This window comes from Schistosoma mansoni (genome assembly GCF_000237925.1).
Source record: "Schistosoma mansoni, WGS project CABG00000000 data, chromosome 3 unplaced supercontig 0083, strain Puerto Rico, whole genome shotgun sequence".
In the NCBI taxonomy this organism is placed as follows: domain Eukaryota; kingdom Metazoa; phylum Platyhelminthes; class Trematoda; order Strigeidida; family Schistosomatidae; genus Schistosoma; species Schistosoma mansoni.
In genome coordinates, this window is record NW_017386008.1 from 789910 (window position 1) to 811586 (window position 21677).

The 21677-nt window shown below is 38.4% G+C and overlaps 2 protein-coding genes across 2 annotated transcripts; one reads left to right on the forward strand and one right to left on the reverse strand.

Annotated features, from left to right (window-relative positions):
• Positions 1–160: 160 nt before the first annotated feature.
• Smp_138780 (histone deacetylase,putative) lies at positions 161–10681 on the reverse strand (the record flags this gene model as incomplete). The annotated part of the gene is made up of 4 exons (XM_018791341.1): positions 161–301; positions 2889–2954; positions 6571–6697; positions 10500–10681. 4 exons carry the CDS (start codon positions 10679–10681, stop codon positions 161–163), a joined length of 516 nt encoding a protein of 171 aa, XP_018645480.1.
• Positions 10682–14367: 3686 nt separating this feature from the next.
• Smp_030730 (tubulin beta chain,putative) lies at positions 14368–16195 on the forward strand. Its single transcript, XM_018791342.1, has 3 exons — positions 14368–14456; positions 14545–14910; positions 15326–16195. Exons 1-3 carry the CDS (start codon positions 14400–14402, stop codon positions 16133–16135), a joined length of 1233 nt encoding a protein of 410 aa, XP_018645481.1. The 5' UTR covers positions 14368–14399; the 3' UTR covers positions 16136–16195.
• Positions 16196–21677: the final 5482 nt, after the last annotated feature.

The window sequence follows — 21677 nt, forward strand, 5'->3', positions numbered from 1 at the left end:
ATGGTTTGACTTTGGAATTCAGCAATTATACACTAATGTTATTTTCATGCTATGATTAATATCGACTGAAGTTAGAAATAAGAATCATAGGATTTTAACCGTAAGATCTGGAAATCTTATTTTGGAGTCTGATGAACTTTATTTTGATTTAAACATATAGTTAGTCAATAACTAAGAGAAAACTAGAAAGAAATATATTTTGATCGTAACCATATATGTTATTCATTAATTTAGCACTTACCTCTGGACAACCAATGGCTGCGTCGAACCCACAAGAAATAAGTATCAGCTGAGGATTAAACTGTAATTTTTGAAATTAGAAAAAAAGGAAATTACTCTACTCTCGATTAGATTAACAAGGATATAATCATCTGTAAGGAAATATTGACTGTCATTTATTTACAATTGATTGATCACTGGATGGTGATCAATGTCATGTGTATGTCAGGTCATTCTTAGTTCAGATTGAATCCTATCGACCAAGTTGCAATGTGGCCACTAGACTAAGTGACTCGACATTCCGCACACACACTGTGAAGTTGGGTGACACAGGACCATATCCGTCAGGGAACATCAGTTCCCTCAAGATTACAGGTACACCTTGCTGACGAGTGCCAAGTAGCAGGAAACCTGAGCCTAAGGTTTCTTGTTGACTACCTCCAACCACCATCTCAACCTTCATTTATTTTTTCATACAACTTGATCTACTTATTATATTTAAAGTAGTATCAATGTTTATGATAAATATTTCAAGGTGATAATGCTGTTAATATAAACGATGCAACTATTTTAAAATCAGACACATAAATTGTCTTTAATTCAGTTCACTTTAAAGAAATCTTTACATTTTAACTATTCACCACCTAAGTGATAGTAAAAGCCTTGCGATTGTTTTGCATATCTTGAAGTTAGTGTCATGAAAAATCAGTCATTTTCAATTGAAAAGAAACTGGAATCTATTTTGATGGGCTTTTGTTCTTTGAGCTGGATGATTTGGTCATGGAGCTTTCATCGTCTTTCTGAACGACATCATCAGCTAAAAATCTTCTCCACCATCTCAAAACTGGAAACTATGTTAGGTAGTTGATGAAAAGGGATAAAAAAAATCTTGACCTAAATTTCATTTCATTTTACAGTTACCAGTAGGAAGTAATTGTAAACTTATCCCCTCAATGGTTTTATTGTCGTATCATACAGTTGTGATGGTAAAACTAAGGTATTTTGGGCCATGACTAACTTTGCATAGATATGAGACATCAATACTGATTATCCATATTTGTTTGGTTTTTAATATTTATTGAATTATCCCTTCAAAATCGAATGTCACCAGTAGTGTGAATGATTTTACATTGCATGAACTATGCTTTCTAATATCTGGTTGGAGGTAGTTTGTTAATGAGGGCCAAACTAGCTCTGTAATCGGTCACATAGGTTCTGTTTTCTTCCAAGGTATCATCTGTCCTCGACAAAAAATTCCAGATATTTCTTTGTAGATGAATGGCATCTAACGAAAATCCGATACCTAAATTATCTGTTTATTTCCGCAAACTACTCAATATCCGAAAATAATGACTTATCCAAACAGAAAAAATGTAACTTAATTGATTAAATCATTTATTTTAGACTAAGTCTCCAATTATGCTTCCAGTTCACCTTGGAGACGACTTAAGTTCGTAATTCTTCCCCAGATATCTTACTGTTTTTAAAATTCGGAACAGGGCTTTTTATCATTTGTAATATTCAAATAGAAGGGGGGGGGGGTTGTTGAGATTTTGATAATTTTACATAGTTGAAATCATGATTCATTTGAAGCTAGACCACCATGGAAAACCTGGAAGCACTGGACGTCCGTTTCATCCTATTGTGGGGCACCTCAGTGGCAGCGCACATCCACGATCCCGCCTCTCGAGATCCGAACCCAGGACCTACCAGTCTCGCGCCAGAGCACATAACTGATAGACCACTGAGCCGCCATCCAACGGTGTTATTGTCTAACTTCAACCAATCCATGAAATTGCTCGACCAATTTACATTGTATTGAGTTAGATGCCTGTCTCTACCTGGACATGGATATCAACTAAGAAGAACTTGACACGCATGACATTGATCATCACCCAGTGATCAATCAATCGTGATTACATCTCAGTCCAACGGGAGGTCGGTCGCGGCCCGAATAGCTCAGTGGTAACGTCTCTGACTGTGAAGCTGAGTGACACGGGATCGAATCCGTCAGAGAGCACCAGTTCCCTCAATGTTACAGGTACACCTTGCTGACGAGTGCCAAGTAGCACGAAACCCGGGTCCACCATATTAGCTTCACTGGTCATGACTTCTCACTAGAACTCCAGGAATTACCTTACGAAGTCAGTCACTAGTGAGTACATAATATTTTATGCTAAAGGTTATCAACTATTTAAAATTTACTTAGTATTGTTTGTTTGGATCTTCCCATCGATGTGTTTAGGACTGCAACTGGTCAGTCTCTAATTGGCATATGTGCATACTGTGCGTATTGCCTCGATATACCTTAATTCACAAGCATGGTAAGCAGAGATGGATAGTGGCTAGCAGTGGAATCCAGGACGCGCGTTTCGTCCTATTTGGGACTCGTCAGCTGGATGTACCTGCATCTCAGAGTTGATGTTCACTCTGGGACTCGAACCCAGTACCCTCGCCTCAAACGCCATCGCGTTATCCACTCGGCCACTGAGTCCTGATAGCCACTTGCTTGTGCGATGGGGTGAAGTTTGAATTCACTTAGTATTGTTTGTTTAAAATTTACTTTTAAGGCTTCAAATACGTTTAATTACCTAAGCTCATACACATATATACACATTTATTCATGTTAAAATTTGTTAAAAATAATATTGCTAATGTTGATAATTTACCTCTGTAGCAATAGGCATAATTAGACGATAAAATATAGCAAGATAGTCGGAATCCGTCATACCTGTCTGTAAATATAACAGTTAAACAAAATACAAGTTAATATACTTATAAGTAGTGAATTATTTATTTATTTGAACACATAAATATTGGTATAAAATGACACCAGATATATATGCGCCACACAAATCTCATTTGATTTGTGTAAAGGCTTGGATACTACCCGAGTGCCCAGACCGAACCAGTTGGTTTACTTAGGGGACCACAACCCGAGCCTTCGACCCTAAAGATCTGATCCACAAGGCAGTGGAGCATCGTCAGGAGATGCAGTCCCATGGTAGCCGGTGACCAACGATTTATTCATACGCCATTTGTTCCTTTAGGATACTGGAGACCATGTTCACTATAGGTTTGGAAACAGGATTTTCCAACTCCTCTAGGTGAACTTTCCATGTCCACCAACCCGGTTAAAGTGTCGGACATTCGCTTTTCTTCCTCTCAATTTCGTAAACAACAGTAGTGCAACGAGAAGGCAGTGAGAGAAGGACTTCCCTTACAGAGGCTTTATACTCGTTGCCATGTGAGAGCATTTCGACAGAGAGGGCGGGTCATCCCCACTCTCGGCGGTACCAGGGCATTTGCGGGTTAATTAGTGAAATAAACAGCTTAAAACATGTAAATAATCCCAAAACTAACTGTATACAATTAAAAATAGAGTTATTGATGAGCATTGATGAATAGTTGAACTATATAATATATGGATTTCTTATATCTTGCAATTCGTAGTATTTCACTGTGGTTAATTGATTTTTATTGGTTGGCACATGTGATTGACCCAAAACTTACTGAATCCATAATTTCTGTTTGCATTTTTATATGTGACACTATACTATCTACTAAATATTCAGTATAAGTAGAGATGTATGATGGTTAGCAATGAAATCCAGGACGTAAGTTTTTGTCCTATGAATGAATTAAAACTTCACTCCATGGCACAAGCTAGTGGTTATCAGGGTTCAGTAGCTAAGTGGGCAACACGTTGGTGTTTAAAGATACCGGTACTGGGTTTGAGTCTTGGAATAAACATCAACTCTGGGATGCAGGTCCCAAATAGGACAAAACGTGCTTCATCGATTCGACCGCTTGCCAGCATTCATTTCTGCTTATAATGCTTGTGACTTAAGGCCATATCGAAATAATCCGTACAGGATGAACATAACCCAATAAAAGACTGATCAATTGCAGTCCTGAACATCAATGGGAAGATTCAAACAACCAGTAAGAAAGATTAAACTTTTAAATGAGAAAAAAATAAAGGATGAAGAACATACTACGTCGGAAAATGAAACCAGATATGAAAAGGATGAATAGCAAATGTAAACAACTGGAAAGGTTGGATGGAGAATGCTGGTAGGTAGCCTATGCTCCTACATAAGGGGTAACAGGCGTAAGTAAGTAATATACTTTGGACCTTGAAATGTTGTTAGTTTTTGAAGAATTTTCTTATTTTCGAGATATTACGAATGATCCATCTTTTTTAATTACCTATATATTTATATATATAGTTGAAATCATGAGTCAATTGAAGCTAGACCACCGTAGAAAACCTGGAAGCACTGGACGGCCGTTTCGTCCTAGTGTGGCACTCCTCAGCAGTGCGAATCCACGATCCCACCTTGGTTGAAGTTAGTCATTAACACCGTTGGATGCCGGCTCAGTGGTCTATCGGTCAAGTGCTCTGGAGCGAGACTGGTAGGTCCTGGGTTCGAATCTCGCGAGGCGGGATCGTGGATGCACACTGTCACTGAGGAGTCCCATAATAGGACGAAACGGCCATCCAGTGTTTCCAGGCTTTCCATGGTGGTCTAGCTTCAATTGACTAATGATCTCAACTCCATACCTATACATTTGTTTAATAAGACTAAATATTGTTCTCTAGTATATAGTACATGCTGTGATTTATCCCGTGTCCACAGATTCGAAAGACAACACTCTGTCTGATTGTATTTTTGACAGTTAAAATTATGCTCTGACACCCCATGAATCCAAATTTGTTACTTCATATAATCAATCAAAAATGGAAAACTTATGCACATCAGAAGCTATAGGTAATCATAAATTCAAACTTAACCTTTGTACATACATTCTGTTCTTAATATCTATCAAATGGACATAAATTCATTTGGTATTGTTTACTTAAATCTTCCCATTGATGTGTAGGACTGTAAGTGATCAATCACTTATTGGTATAAGTGTATACTGAGTGTATTGACTTGATATTGCTTTAATCCACAAGGATTATGAGCATAGATGAACTCAGTTGTTAAGTGAATAACCCAATGGTATTTGAAGTAAACAGCACTGAGTTCAAGTGGCAGAGTGAACATCAACTCTGAGATGTAGGTACATCCAGCTGATGAGTCCCAAATAGGACGAAACGCGCGTCAAACTGGATTCCATTGCTAACCACTATCTATCTTTGCTTAGAATGCTTGTGAATTAAGACTATATCGAGACAATACGCACAATATGCATATATGCCAATAAGAGACTGACCAGTTGTAGTCCTAAACATCAATGGGAAGATTCAAACGAACAATACTAAGTGAATTCAAACTTCACCCCATTGCACAAGCAAGTGGCTATGAAGACTCAGTAGCTGAGTGGATAACCCAATGGTATTTGAGGTGAACGGTATTGGGTTCAAGTCCCAGAGTGAACATCAACTCTGCGATGCAGTACATCCAGCTGATCAATCTCGAATAGGATTAGTATTGTTTGTTTGAATCTTCCCATTGATGTTTAGGACTGCAATTGATCAGTCTCTTATTGGCATATGTACATACTGTGCGTATTGCTTCGATATTACCTTAATTCACAAGCATTCTGAGCCTTCTAACACTTCCAACTATTGCTCGTTTGTTTAGTGTATGAATAAAGTGTGATTTTATCCAAACGTTTTCACTTCAATAGTCTAAAATGATCTGTAGAGGTTTTTGTGGAGATTTCAGTATTTTCATAGTTGAAATCATGAGTCAATTGAAGCTAGACCACCATGAAAAACCTGGAAGCACTGGATGGCCGTTTCGTCCTATTGTGGGACTCCTCAGTGGCAGCGCGCATCCACGATCCCGCCCTGCTGTATTCAAACCTAAGACGTATCAACTAAGTTCTATGAATATATCAGTATAATGTAGTTTGATATCCCTGATGGGAAACATAAATATAACAAAAGTAAGAGTTCAAAACGAAGACTCTAGTGAAAAGAAAATTCTCACATACATCATTGAACTACTGAATGAATCCTGCACTTGAGAGATTCGAACCCAGGACCTACCAGTCTCAAGCCAGAGCCCTTTAACCGATAGATCACTGAGCCTGCCGGCATTCAACGGTGTTAATGTCTAACTTCAACTGATCCACGAAGTGCGGGATCGTGGATGGGCACTGTCGAGGAGTCCCAGAATAGGACGAAACGGTTGTCCAGTGCTTCCAGGTTTTCCATAGTGATCTAGATTCAATTGACTCACGCTTTCAACTATGAAAATACTGAAATCTCCACAAAACCCCTTCTGATAATTATTGAATGAATGGTAAGTGTTAGATATGATATAATTTAGTAAACATTGATAGAATTATGAATAATCTCAGTTCAAAAATCTAAAACACAAAACTTAAAATTACCTCTTCCAATGGTATATTAACATTATAACCTTTGCCTAAATTTTCACCAATAAAATCATAATTTGCTTCACGTAAATTTGGCCAAAATTTTGCTTTCTCATAACGATGAATAGAAATGTAAAGAACACTAAAAAAAAAGAATCAAAATGGATCAATGGGATTTTTTATTGATTATATCAAATATTGATTTTAGTTAAGCAACGACTGGGAACTAGAAAGCACTGGATAGGTGTTTCGTTCCAGTCTAGGAGTTCTCAACAGTGAACATCTACGATCCTACAGGGGATTGAGCTCTGAACCTTCAGTTTTGCGTTTGAGTGCTAAACCTCTGGACCATTGAACAGGCAGAGAGCTCGAGAGTGAGATCGAAGATTTTGGGTTTAATACCTTGTAGGGTCGTCTATGTGCACTGTTGAGAACTTCCATGCTGAGACGAAACGCCTATCAAATACTTCCTAGTTTTCAATAGCTGTTCAACCGAGATCGATATATGGCATAATCCATGAAAATTCAATAGTCCCCAAGAATCTCCTATAGTGATATGTTTTCTTATCAAAATTATGAAATATTATAAAGATTGGTTCAATGATGGTGAAAGTTTTTAAGTCATCAGTCTATGTCAACTAAGTAACATTGAGTAAATATTTCACCTTAATCTTAGCTCTTCACTTACTTACCTACTTACGCCTGTTACTCCCAATGGAGCATAAGCCGCCGACCAGCTTTCTCCAACCCACTCTGTCCTGTGACTTCCTTTCTAGTTCTACCTATATTTTGTTCATTCTTCTCATGTCTCTCTCCATTTCTCGGTGTAATGTGTTCTTTGGTCTTCCTCTTCTCCTTTGGCCTTCAGGATTCCATGTGAGGGATTGTCTTGTGATGCGATTGGATGATTTCCTCAAAGTGTGTCCTATCAACTTCCAGAGCTTCTTCCTGATTTCTTCCTTCACTGGAATCTGGTTTGTTGTCTCTCACAGTAACATGTTGCTGATAGTGTCTGGCCATCAGATCCGAAGTATTTTGAGTAGACAACTGTTAATAAACACCTGTGTCTTCTGGATGATGGCTTTCGTAGTTCTCCACGTCTCCGCCCTTTAGCTCTTCACTAGCACTACATAATCACGCCCCTATGAGGGAAAATCATATTTCTTGTCAAACAGTCTGTATTTGGATTTCTGGGTCAGTATCAAATAATCCATATTTCCAACCCCAGTTCATTTGAAATAGAATGTAACCATCACGGAATGTCATCTCTGAATAAATTTTTCAAAAACACTATTAAGAAGTCCTGGTCTATAGCATAACAGCGATACATAGTTATTGTCGTAAGAAGCGAAAACTGTTTTTCCACTGGTAAGCAAAGATGGATAGTGGCAACTCAGAATTGATGTTCACTCAGGGACTCGAACCCAACACCTTTCGCTTTAAACGCCGTCGCGTTATCCACTCGACCACTGAGTCCTGATAGCCACCTGCTTGTGCGATGGGGTGAGATGCAGGTACATTCAGCTAACGAGTCCCAAATAGGACGAAACGCGCGTCAAACTGGATTCCACTGCTAGCTACTATCCATCTTTGCTTAGAATGCTTGTGAATTAAGGTTATATCGAGGCAATACACACAGTATGCACATATACCAATAAAAGACTGACCAGTTGCAGTCCTAACACATCGATGGGAAGATTCAAACAAACAATACTAGATGTATTTTTCCACTGTCCTTTTTATGATGACTACATAGAATTATACCTAATTTTCCAGCAATCTTACTGATATAACGGATGGTTTAAACCATTTTTCCTTTCTTAGGTATAGTACGATGATATCTTAATACAGTAATGAGACTTGTTGTGTTATGTCAGATCCAAGATTCACTATCCAGAATAGAGAACTAGATTAACACTAGACGATACTTTATTCAACACAGACAAGAGCCGTTATACTCAGTGAGTCCGAAGTAGAAATCAATGAGAGGAAAGGAAATCACATATTTAGTAATCGATAAGTTAAGTGCCTGCTTGTCCAATCCCAGTGATCAATCATATTTTAATTTCACTACCACAAATCATATACGCTATCATTTCTTTCTATAGTGTTAAGCATACACTTCTACTAGATAGATCTATAGGAGAGATGTGTCATTTCAAGTAGAAACCCATTCAAAACGTCATTCAGCGGTGGTTCATCCATCAAATACAACATACCCGTGAGTGAATCCACTATCGTTTCAGATGTCATAAAGCATATTATCAGTGAAATCACAAGAAACATTCAAGGACATCCATAAGCCAATACACCTAACAATTTACAACTCGCACCTCAAATAACCTCCAATAAGACAATGAAATCAATTGAAGTTAGACATTAACACCTCTGAATGCCGGTTCAGTGGTCTATCTGTTAAGGGCTCCGCCGCGAGACTGGTAGAACCTGGGTTCGAATCTCGCGAGTGCGGGATCGTGGGTGCGTACTGCTGAGGAGTCCCATAATAGGACGAAACAGCCATCCAGTGCTTCCAGGTCTTCCATGGTGGTCTAGCTTCAATCGACTCATGATTTCAACTTTGAGAAATCAATTCCCTTTAATACTCCGAATCTGTCAATCTTTCCCACATTGTGAAATAAATTGTCAGTCTTGACAAGTACCGTATTCGTTGAAAACTATCATCATTTAGGATGACCTATCTGTTTCATAAAGCTTAGCACCTAGAAACGGGTTATAATGTTTTCAAATTTCCTACATAAATCAAATATTCCAAATAAGATATATGATGTGTTTTTTTAATTAGATCCTCATAATCACAGTTTTGTTCTAGTCTAAAATGATGAACAATGGTGTTGGTGTTTAAATTAATATCCACTGCAATCTACTTCTCAATGTGGGCATCAACACCGAAATGTAGGTATATATCCATCTAACAACTCTCAAATAAGATCAAAAGCGAATCTTGGATTCAATTGCCAACAATCGTTTAACGCAATTTAATACCCAGGATACACAAATCCTAACGGACTCAGTAGCTAAGTGGATACCGCGATGGCGTTTGAAGCAAACCTCCTGGGTTCGTGTCCCAGAATGAACATCAACTCTATGATGCAGGTACATCCAGCTGACCAGTCCGAAATAAGACGAAACGCTCATCCTGGTTTCCACTGCTAAGCCCTATCCATCTTTGCTCAATAACGGATACTGATCAAATTCCAATCATAAATGCTAACAACGGGATATTACATACAATGACAAATTCATAAACATAATTTGTTAGGTAACTATATGAACAATTTTTGTGACCAGTTAACTGATCAGGTAAAAATATGGGTTCAAATCTCGCGAGGAGAGGTCGTGGATGCGCACTGCCACTGAGGAGTCCCACAATAGGACGAAACGACCGTCCAGTGCTTCCAGGTTTTCCCTGATGGTCTACCTTCAATTGACTCACGCTTTCAACTATGAAAATACTAAATCTTCACCAAATCCCTTTTCATAATGATCATGTGCTCACTAGTGGCTGACTTCGAAAGGTAAATCCAGGAGTTCTAGTGAGAAGTACTGACCAGTGGAATTCAAACCACGTCTGTTGGGAGATAGGAACTCACTGAAGACAATTAGGGAACGGTTACTCAACTTCATGGATTAGTTGGAGTTAGACATAAACACCATCGGATGCCGGTCGGCTTAGTGATCTATCGGTTAAGTGCTCTGGCGCGAGACTGGTAAGTCCTGGGTTCGAATCTCACGAGTCGAGGTCGTGGATGCGCACTTCTGAAGAGACGAAACAGTCTTCCAATACTTCCAGGTTTTTCCCTGGTGGTCTAGCTTCAATTGACTTATGATTTCAACTACGAAAATACTGAAATCTCCACAAAATCCCTTCTAATAAAAATACAAATATAAATATATAGTAATCAATATAATAATTAGTAACCAACCGATTATCATCATAAAAAGCATATTGTGTCCCTTGTCCATGATGTACATCCCAATCAATAATTAATATACGTTGTAAATATGTAAAATTATGTTTGGTTATTGATTTCTTTGATTGAAGTAAACTAGCAGCTGTAATAGCAATATTATTAAATATACAATAACCGCATGCTTCTGAACGCATAGCATGATGACCTGGTGGACGTATTAATGCTAAACCATTCGATAATTGATTGGTGACTACTAATTCAGTTAAATGTTTTACACTTCCAGCTGCTAAAGTTGCACAAAGCCAAGTATACTGTATGGTATAAAATGAAAGAAGATTGAAAGAAAACAGAATGATAAAAATATAATCAACATTAAATCATTTAGTATTGTTTTCTTTGAATCTTCCCATTGATGTGTTTGGACTGCAACTAGTCAGTCTCTAATTGGCATAAGTGAATCCTGTGTGTATTGCCTCGATATAGCTTTAATTCATAAGCATTGTAAGTAAAGATGGTTAGTGGCTAGTAGTGTAATCCAGTTTGTAGCGCGTTTCGTTCTGCTTGACACTGGTCAGCTGGATGTACCTGCATCTCAGAGTTGATGTTCACTCTGGGACTCGAACACAGTAACTTTCGCTTCAAACGCCATCGCATTATCCATAATTAGTAAATGTTTTAGGTATCTCCTTGCTGATATCCCGGAATGAATTTGTGATCAATCCTTTTTTTCATATAGGGAAAATCTTGTACGGATTACTCTGATATACACATCATACCACAGGTTGTTTTTTTTAAAAAAACAAATGATTTGTAGCTAGTAGTGAAATCTAATGCTCTGAATAACTCCTATTTGAAATACGTTAGTTGGATGTACCTATACCCCAGTATTTCAGTCAGTCAGTCAGCTACAACGTAAGACCAGGCACATTTTTGAATCGGTCCAAGTTGTCATACCTCGTTAGCACAACAAGATGAACACCGGATTCATAGAAATAGTTAATTTAGTGGTGGTAATATATAAAAGAAATGTTGTATGTAAGGATATAGTATAGGAAGGAAAACAGTTATGAAACAATTTTAATCTCAAGGTTTAACGGAAGATAAAGAGTGTATACACCTACTCCATTTTGATCGATTCGGAGCCATGTCAACCAGAGTCTCCGACCATTGGTTGCGATAGTCACGTGGACCCCAACCAAGTGGTTTGCATCTGACAACATGGCTCAGACTAGAAGTTAGTGACTTCAAGCACTGATGCCATGTTTTGGTTTGGCCGCCCCTAACTCTCTTCCAACCATCCCCTATACTAGTCAGCATTGCGCGTCGTGGTAATCGGTATTCAGGCATACGTAACACATGGCCCAACCATCTCAGTCGATGAAGATTCATCACCTCATCAACTGATTTACCATCATTCCCTAATACCCTGCGTCTAACTTCACTATTACTTACCCGGTTATCCCAGCAGATGCGAGCAATATTTCTAAGGCATCTGCGGTCAAATACTAGTAATACTAGTAACTTAACCCCAGTATTTACGTTCACCTTACGACTCGAACCCAATATATTTTGCTACACGTGCTAATGTTACCCACTGAGCTATTGAATCCAGATAATTACTGACTTATTCAAAATTTATATTTTCCAGAGTTCAAATATCAACATCAATATTGAAATGCAGGGCACATCCAGCTAACGATTCTTAAATAGGACGAAATGGGTATTCTAGACTCCATTCCTAGACAAAATCTATCCATATTTCATTAGTGAGTACTTGATTTTTTTTTTGTAACTGATCCATAACTTTGTAACTTTTTTAAATGAAAATACTGTAACTTATGGTTCAATTTTCATGAAGGTATTATATCTAAGTACCTGAGACTCTATATAATATGGTACCTCATCTAGAAAAAGATATCAAGATAGTACAGTATAATTTTCTCGATTGTATTTCCGTTTCTGATATTTCAAAATCTTTTAGAATAACAAATAAAACTAAAATAATCTAACTGATGGTGTTTCTGGAAGAGATTAATATTAATTCACTTGTCGAGAACGATTTCATTTAGTTAGCTATAATCTTTACCATTGCCACCAAATCCCCTTCTGATAATGATCGCTAGTTACTGGCTTGAAGAGATATTTCCTGAAGTTCTAGTGAGAAGCAGTGACCAGTGGAGTTCAACCAGGTCTGTTGTGAAATACTAACTCATTGAAGACAATAATGGACGGTTGATCAATTTCGTGGATTGGTCGAAGTTAGACATTAACACTATTAGGTGCCGGCAAGTTCAATGTTTTAGAGGTTATGCGTTCGCGCGCGTGACTGGTAGGTCCTATGTTCGAATCTCGCGAGGCGGGATCGTGAATGCTCATTGCTGAGGAGTCCCACAATAGGACGAAACAGCCGTCCAATGCTTCCAGGTTTTCCATGGTGGTTTAGCTTCAATTGACTAATGATTTCAACTATAAAATTACTATTCTTGGTAGTTGGTTGAATCAAGAATGTACATTAATGATTACTCTAAAATCAAATCAAAACAGATTTTCAGTACATCATGGTTTCTTCAGTGATTTATCAAATGATCGTACGTAGTAAAAACAAACGTTTAGTAGAATAGTCTCGATTAACTCTTAACATTGATAAGTATGAAATAAGATATCATTTAAGCTCTTTACAATCTTATTAACACAACTTTATTCTGGTATATTGATCACGAAGCTATCAATAGCCTTAGTTGATCATTCACACTATGCGAATATGGCTTGTGATTAGTTATATATATATATATTATGGACAGACCAATTCTACCATATTCCATTTGAAAAACTATCAAAAATATTATGTAACCTTAATGTATGTAACCGTTTATTAGTGAGCAATTTTTATTCATCTGTAATTGACGGATTACCATGTTCACTAAATTAAATTCGAGATTTTAAGTAAAAATGGATAGTGGCTAGCAGTGGAATCTAGTTTGACGCGCATTTTGTTCTATTTGGACCTGATCAGCTGGATCTGATTGCATCGCAGAGTTCATATTCACTCTGGGACTCGAACCAAGTGAACATCAACTCTGAGATGAAGGTACATTCAGCGGACCAGGCCCAAATAGGATAAAACACGCGTCAAACTAGATTCCACTGCTAGCCACTATCCATATTTGCTCAGAATGCTTGTGAATTAAAAACGAGAGAATAACTGATATCATCAATTTATAAAGTTACAAGGGATGCAAAGACCATGGTGAAACAAAACAATCAGATATGTTCTTTTTGTACACTAAAACAAAGCTAATATATACGATGAATATACTTGTCTACTCATTGTTAAGTATTGTTTAACATGAATAGGATCAAAACAACTTTGTTTTATTGATTACTTAAGAGGAAAGAATGACAAGTTTTATACATATGAAGTGAAGTATCAGAGCCAAGTAATAAATCTGTATGAATGAAACATTCTATAATAAAGACAAAGATGATTATGTTTACAAGTCTTAAATCCTCAAATCAACCATCGAAACAACAATGAGGTCAGATAATATTGATCATTTTAAAGGTCAGACCTATTTACATTATTAATGTTATTGAATAAGAGGGCAAAAAATAACATCAATCAATAAATCGAAAGTCATCAGTCTGACTACCAGCCCATGTAACCAATCAGTTAGCAGTAATGTTTATAAATAGCAATATACAATATGATGCGTCAGTATGACACCACCCACATTTATAGACAGTGAATTGACCAATCAAATTATAGAAAGAGAGTGAAAAAATAATCTATTTAATTTTATCCAATCATTTTGCTTGTTTATCAGTCCAAAGGAATCGATTATCTAGTTTTATATATATATATTTAAAATCAGGCTTAAGTCTAGTTTAGTATCGTGTTTTCTTTGTTTCAACATGCGTGAGATTGTTCATATACAAGCTGGTCAATGCGGTAACCAAATTGGTGCCAAAGTAAGTGGGATTACAGGTTTTCATTGTTAATTTTGTGATTACTTGTTGGCATTTGCTTACTCGTCATCTTTTATTTTTTTTGCTATAGTTCTGGGAAGTTATTTCTGACGAACATGGCATCGATCCAACTGGAACATACCATGGTGACTCGGATTTACAACTTGAGCGAATCAATGTTTACTACAATGAAGCATCCGGTGGCAAATATGTTCCAAGAGCTATCTTAGTGGACTTAGAACCAGGCACAATGGATAGTGTTCGTGCAGGACCTTTCGGTCAACTTTTCCGTCCTGATAATTTCGTATTCGGACAGAGTGGCGCTGGAAATAATTGGGCTAAAGGTCATTACACTGAAGGAGCAGAACTTGTGGATTCCGTTTTAGACGTGGTCAGAAAAGAAGCGGAATCTTGTGACTGCCTTCAAGGATTCCAACTGACTCATTCGCTCGGTGGTGGTACCGGGTTCAGGTATGGGGACATGTTGATTCTCAAAGATTCGTGAGGAGTATCCTGATCGGATTATGAATACATTCTCGGTCGTCCTTTCACCAAAAGTGAGTGATTATGTGATTTCGAATTAAATTATCCAAACGACTAAGTAAACTAAAATATACCCACAAAACTGAAGTTTTAATTTGTGGATCAAACATTCCCTCTGAGTATTAGGAAGTTCTGTCGCTCATAGAGCGTTAGAGCAACTCTGCTTTTGTCATGCTGTCGTTTTGTGTCTCCATGGGGTCCTAGTTTGGTTCTATCCATATAGTACCAGGACAGCGGCTATAGAAATAGCCTCTGTAATAGGTATTTGTCCGAATTGTCTATGTGTATACATTTGAAATTAAGTCAATTTTTTTGAATTTAACTTTTAGGTGTCTGATACTGTTGTCGAGCCTTACAATGCAACTTTGTCGGTCCACCAACTGGTTGAAAATACTGATGAAACTTATTGCATCGATAATGAAGCGCTTTATGACATCTGCTTCCGAACATTAAAACTTACAACTCCTACATACGGTGACTTGAATCATTTGGTCAGCGCGACAATGTCTGGAGTCACTACTTGCCTCAGGTTTCCCGGACAGTTGAACGCCGATCTTCGGAAGCTAGCCGTAAATATGGTACCATTCCCGCGTCTGCATTTCTTTATGCCTGGCTTTGCACCGCTTACTAGCCGTGGCAGTCAACAATATCGCTCACTCACTGTCCCTGAGTTAACTCAACAAATGTTTGATGCAAAGAACATGATGGCTGCATGTGATCCGCGTCATGGGCGTTATCTGACAGTGGCAGCTATTTTCCGTGGCCGTATGTCCATGAAGGAGGTCGATGAGCAAATGTTGAATGTTCAAAATAAAAATTCCAGTTACTTCGTGGATTGGATTCCGAATAACGTCAAGACTGCCGTCTGCGATATTCCACCCCGTGGACTGAAAATGTCCGTGACATTCATTGGCAACAGTACTGCCATCCAAGAGCTCTTCAAACGTGTTTCTGAACAGTTCACGGCTATGTTCCGCCGAAAGGCTTTCTTGCATTGGTACACTGGCGAAGGTATGGATGAGATGGAGTTTACCGAAGCAGAATCTAATATGAACGATCTAGTGAGCGAGTATCAACAATATCAGGATGCAACCGCCGAGGAAGAAGGTGATTTCGAAGAGGAACTTGAAGATGCATAAAGGAAAATTCAACTAAATGTTCCGCTTATTACTTTCAATAAATCGATTTTTTGCTTAATTTCTTTCTGTCATTGTGCGGTTAAGTAAATACACCATTTAACGCTGGCGACATTTTCGTCTCAAAGTAACTACTTGTGTCGTAGTAGTCTCGTTGAGAGTGCGCCCAGTCCTCGTAAGGTGTTATGAGGTGTTCACATGGTCCCGTAGCACTGTCCTCGCGACCGTCCCATGCTTCGTTAGTTTGTTGTCAGCTATCAACGCTAATTAGTTACTGCTACCTAGTTAGTAGTTGAGTATCCAGTTCGTAGTAAGCGAAGTTGATTACCGTTTCGAATGGACGGAGATTCGAATAGTGTTGCAGCGCTCTCATGGGTATCAATTGAGCACGGGTTATGGGGTGTTCTTGTTAGATTGAAGACCACGCGTGTGGACTTGCATTGGCACTGGTGCGCGTGTATACGACAGTGGGTGGCGTTATTCATAAACTGTGTGGTGCTACGTATCTATCCAATGTGGGGTGGGGGACGGTGTGTCTGACATGACGAAGTCCAACCTGCCTAGTCACTAAGCTTCGTGATGGTGTAGGTTGGTGGTCCTGTCCAGTCATGTTATTCTTGGTAGCTGATTACATCCGCTGGTCATCGTATGCATGAGCTCGTTAGTGAGAGTGTTTGTCAGCATCTTCGTTGGTGTTAGCTTTACTTTATCGAATGGTCTGAACGCAAACGAAGAGTTATCAAACAGTCCACTTATGTTTAATAAGATTTAACTGTCCATTTCCTGATAAAGTGAACATTCCGTCGACTGAATGAAATGAATTAGGTTTGCAAATGTCGTATGTGTGTGAACGACAATCACAATATGAAAGTATAACCTGGTTCATTGCGACTTGACTATAGATGTTGTGGTGAACGAATTTGTCAATCCAGTTGAGCTATATTTCCTGAAGTTGACTGGATAACAATAACAGTAGATCACAGGTCCAAATCCCGATTCGTATTGCCAACTGTACTAAGGTATGACGTCGGCACGGTGTGCCCTACAGATAACTAAGTACTGTGAGGATACTACCTTCCTGTTACAGAAGGGTGTGTTAAAAGCTGTCGATCATAAAGTTACTACACATTTTCATAGTTGAAAGCATTAGTCAATTGAAGCTAGACCACTAAGGAAAACCTGGAAGCACTGGACTACAAATTGTCTGGAAGGTTTATAGTGATGGGAGTAAGTCATTTTTTTAGAACAGCAAAATGTAGACGTTCTGTCAAGTGGGAGCTAAATCAGTTGAAGATAAATGAAAATCAACTTATCAAGCAAGTTGTACAATAAATCGATCCGTTTAGAGAAAATGAAGTACTATCTTCATTGTGCTGGTAACTGGGTTCATAGGAATAATCCATCCAACTCGCAAACAAAACACAAAGATGAATCTAATAAGAAGCTTGTTTGCGGTAGTTCATTATTGAAATCCACAATGCCATAGTAATAGTTATCATGTGCTCACTAGTGACTAACTTCGAGAGCGAATGTCCGGAGTTATAGTGAGAAGCCATGACCAGTGGAGTTCAACCGTATTGAGCTTGAGGCAGTTACCTATCGAAGACAATGGAAGATAGTCGCGCAAATATCGTGGATCGATTAAAGTTAGTCATTAACACCATTGAACCCCGATTCAGTAGTCTTAAGGTTAGGCGTTCGCGTGCGAGATCGAAGGTCTTGTGTTTGGATCCTACGTGCGTGATCGTGGGTATATACTGCTGACGAGTCCCATACTAGTACGAGACGGACATCCGAACATGTAAATTTCAACTATTACTTAATTTGATCAAATCGATATTAAAAGTATATGTATGAAGATATTTTGTTGGTTCCCCTATGCCTTATAAAATAGTTGTAACACATATACACACTATTATTATCTCACTTAACTCTACTATAAATAGATGGTATCACCTTCTAATTATAAACTTTTACTAATTAAAGTATCTCAAAGGATTATACCATTAAACTCTTAGTCAATAAGTGAATTTTGATGTTCTTCACTATAGAATGAATAAACATTTGATGAAACTAGACTGAGGAGTCCCATAAAAGAACGAAACGACTGTCCAGTGCTTCCAGTTCTTCCATTGTAGTCTAGCTTCAATTGACTCATGATTTCAACTATGAAACTATAATTTATAGACGACTATTGAACAACACCAAAGTAACCTTCAGAGTGGTCTCCCTACTTACTAGGGTTAAATAAAGATTATAATGCACAGTGACTAGTTAAGGTTAAGGAATTAGATTGAAAGTATTTCATCACTAATTGACAATGCCAAGATATGTTTCGATCAAATAGATGAATGAATTTCGTGTTTACATTTGATTGGTTCATCTATAAACTAGAGGTCTCACCACATATTTTCTTTTCTAATTTGTCAAATAGTTCTCATGTATTTTTTTTGGCACACAAGTTTAGAACTAACTAAATAATCAATAATTTAGTTCTTTTCATTATTGATCATTGAATAGATCTAAAAATAATGTAATATAAATGAATTACATTCCATGTTAAATATTATGTGGGTATTGTAATGGTTGTGTTTATAGGTGGTTCATTGATTTGAAAACAATTTACATGGCCGTTTCATCCTATTATGGCAGTCCTCAGTAGTGGGCCTCCACGATCCCACCTCTGGAGATTCGAACCTAGGATCTATCAGTCTCGCACGCGGGCGCTTAACCACTAGACCACTGAACTTGACGGCATCCAGCGGTGTTAATGTCTAACTTCAACCAATCCACGAAATCTGAGCAACCATCCACCATTGTCTTCAGTGAGTTGGTATCTTACAACAGACCCGGTTGAACTCCACTGGTTACTGCTTCTCAGTAGAACAGCAAGAAATACCGATTGACGCCAGTCACTAGTAAGCATATAAGGCAGGACCGTGGATGCTCACTGCTGAAGAGTCCCACAATAGAACGAAACGGTTATCCAGTGCTTCCAGGTTTTCCATGTTAGTCTAGCTTGAATTGACTAATGAATTCAACTATACATATGATATAATATGTCATGAATAGATTGTGAATAATGAATAAAATGTAGAAAATAATTGAACTTAAAATATACACTAAAGAATGTATAATATGTAAAAATAAGTTATGCTTAACTGTTAGACAAAAATTTTTCGGAAAGGGGTTTCGTGGACGAAACGGCCGTCCAGTGCTTCCAGGTTCTCCATAGTGAACTGATTTGAAAAATCTAAATTTAATGGTATATGTGATGATGAATTCATGCTTTTGGTAAATATTGATGTAAGGCTAAATAGATATTTAGCCTTATTTAACTTTCAACCATTCTATAGTTTATGTCAGTTCAAAATGAAGGGTATATAAACTAATGACCCTTGAAACTTCCTCATATTGCCTACTTTCAACAGTCTTTTAGAGTAACATACAAAAGAAAGAGTACAATATCAAAGGAAATTTACATTTTAAGTGGACATTCAAAAATACTCCTGTTACATAAATTTTGTGTAAGGTATGTATATGTATTGTTTGTGCGATGTGGTCATCCGAATCGCCTGGACAACCAGTCTCCCGCCTAATCATCGTATCACACTCCACTATTGCCCATCCGTTATGTCGCACCACACCGATTTTCGATTACACATATGATGCATTAATCTACTAGATCGAGTCCCATTCAATATCTTTCAGGTGGTCAGACGAACACACCGAGTTGATGCGACTCGGTGTGTGGGATAGTTGTGTCTGATGGTTGTGAGTGTGTGTGTTCGTGAATTAGTAAATGATGGGATTGAATTTCGATTGGGTTAATGGTGGACACAATTGTGTTGGTTGTTCGTTTTGAGTAATGTGTATAGCGATATGATGATTTGTGAGATGGTGTGAATGAATGGTGGACATGTGGATGTATTGAGTGAATGTGTATGTTTGGGTGATTAGGGAGGTGAGGATGATGAAGTGTTGTGTTTGATTTCTGTGTGTGATGCAACACACACGAGGTTGATTGTGTCGTAGGTGGACTGACGTGAGGCGTGTGTTTGTGTGGGTGAGTGTGGAGTGACGAAGGATCTGGTTGGTTGAGTTGGAGAGAGTGGAGAGGTGGGGGAACAGGAGTGTAGAGTGTATGATAGGTCAGGTGGTTGCGACTGGTGCTGTTGCGCACAATGTGCATATGTGTTGTGCTGAGGATTGTGAGTGTTGATAGAGGAGTTGCTAGTGAATGAGTGAATGATTCAGTTTGAATGTTCTGTGACATGCTGTGATGTGATGTGACGATGAGTGTGTCGGTGGTAATGTGATAGGTGGTGTTAGTGTTTAGTTGTCTGGATGTGGGTGTGTTGGTGATATGTAGTTGTTGGTGTGTTATGTATATTCCATGTTACGTGTGTACGAGTGTTGAATGTAGGATGAGATGGTTGAATGTGTGGGATAATTGTGAGTATGTGTGTTGTGTTGTGGGTGTTGGATTGTAGTGTGAAGCGATGTGTTTGTGTGCGAGCGGACGTCCGGCGATAGCTCAGTTGGTAGAGCGGAGGACTGTAGATTGGTGCAGTGATCCTTAGGTCGGTGGTTCGAATCCGCCTCGCCGGAGCTGGTGGGTTTCTGATCCGACATCACTCGATGCGTCACACCGACCAGTCAGTCACAAGCTACACTGTGTCGTTGGTCGCCTCACCACAGTGAGTCGGATCGCCAGCGACCAGCACATCGCAAACGTATATATACATGAGTGTTTGTGCGTATTATTCGGTCACCTAACATAATTTCCAGTCCACAATTGTGTCCATGCTTAGGTAGACAGTTTGGAGATAGGTGCGTAGAACGTCATGTATCGTCATCAGGTTTCGGACAACCCCCCTCATAACAGGACACAAATCAAAAGTAAAATATAAAACAGTCGAAAGCTTGAACATACCCGATTAAAGAATACTCCATCATATTCTGCGGATAATGAATATAATTCACGATTGGACATATGACACGACTGTTTAATTTTCTCCACATACGATTTATCATGTACAAGAGTTAAATCATCTTCACTGATAGGACAAGCCTGTTAGAAGAAGGATTACAATATCAGAAAACAAAATTAGAAAACTATGGATTAGATACAGATTATGAATAAAAGGTTGAAGAGATAACACGCGGTTTAACTCAACACATTAAAAATCTATTAATAAACTCGAGGTGCAGAGGACAAGCTGTGAATCACATGTGGAGAAATTCAAACATTTCACTTCTACCTGAAGTTTGTGCTGATGATGTCGTTCAGAAGGACGATGAAAGCTCCACGACCAAACCATCCAGCTCAGAGAACAAACCAACATCAAAAACTTGATGAACTGATACAAATAAATCAGAAGGGGTTTTTTGTGGACATTTCAGTATTTTCATAGTTGAAATCATCAGTCAACTGAAGCTAGACTACCATGGAAAACCTGGAAGCACTGGACAGCCGTTTCGTCCTTTTATGGGACTCCTCAGTGGCAGTGTGCATCCACGATCCCGCCTCGCGAGATTCGAA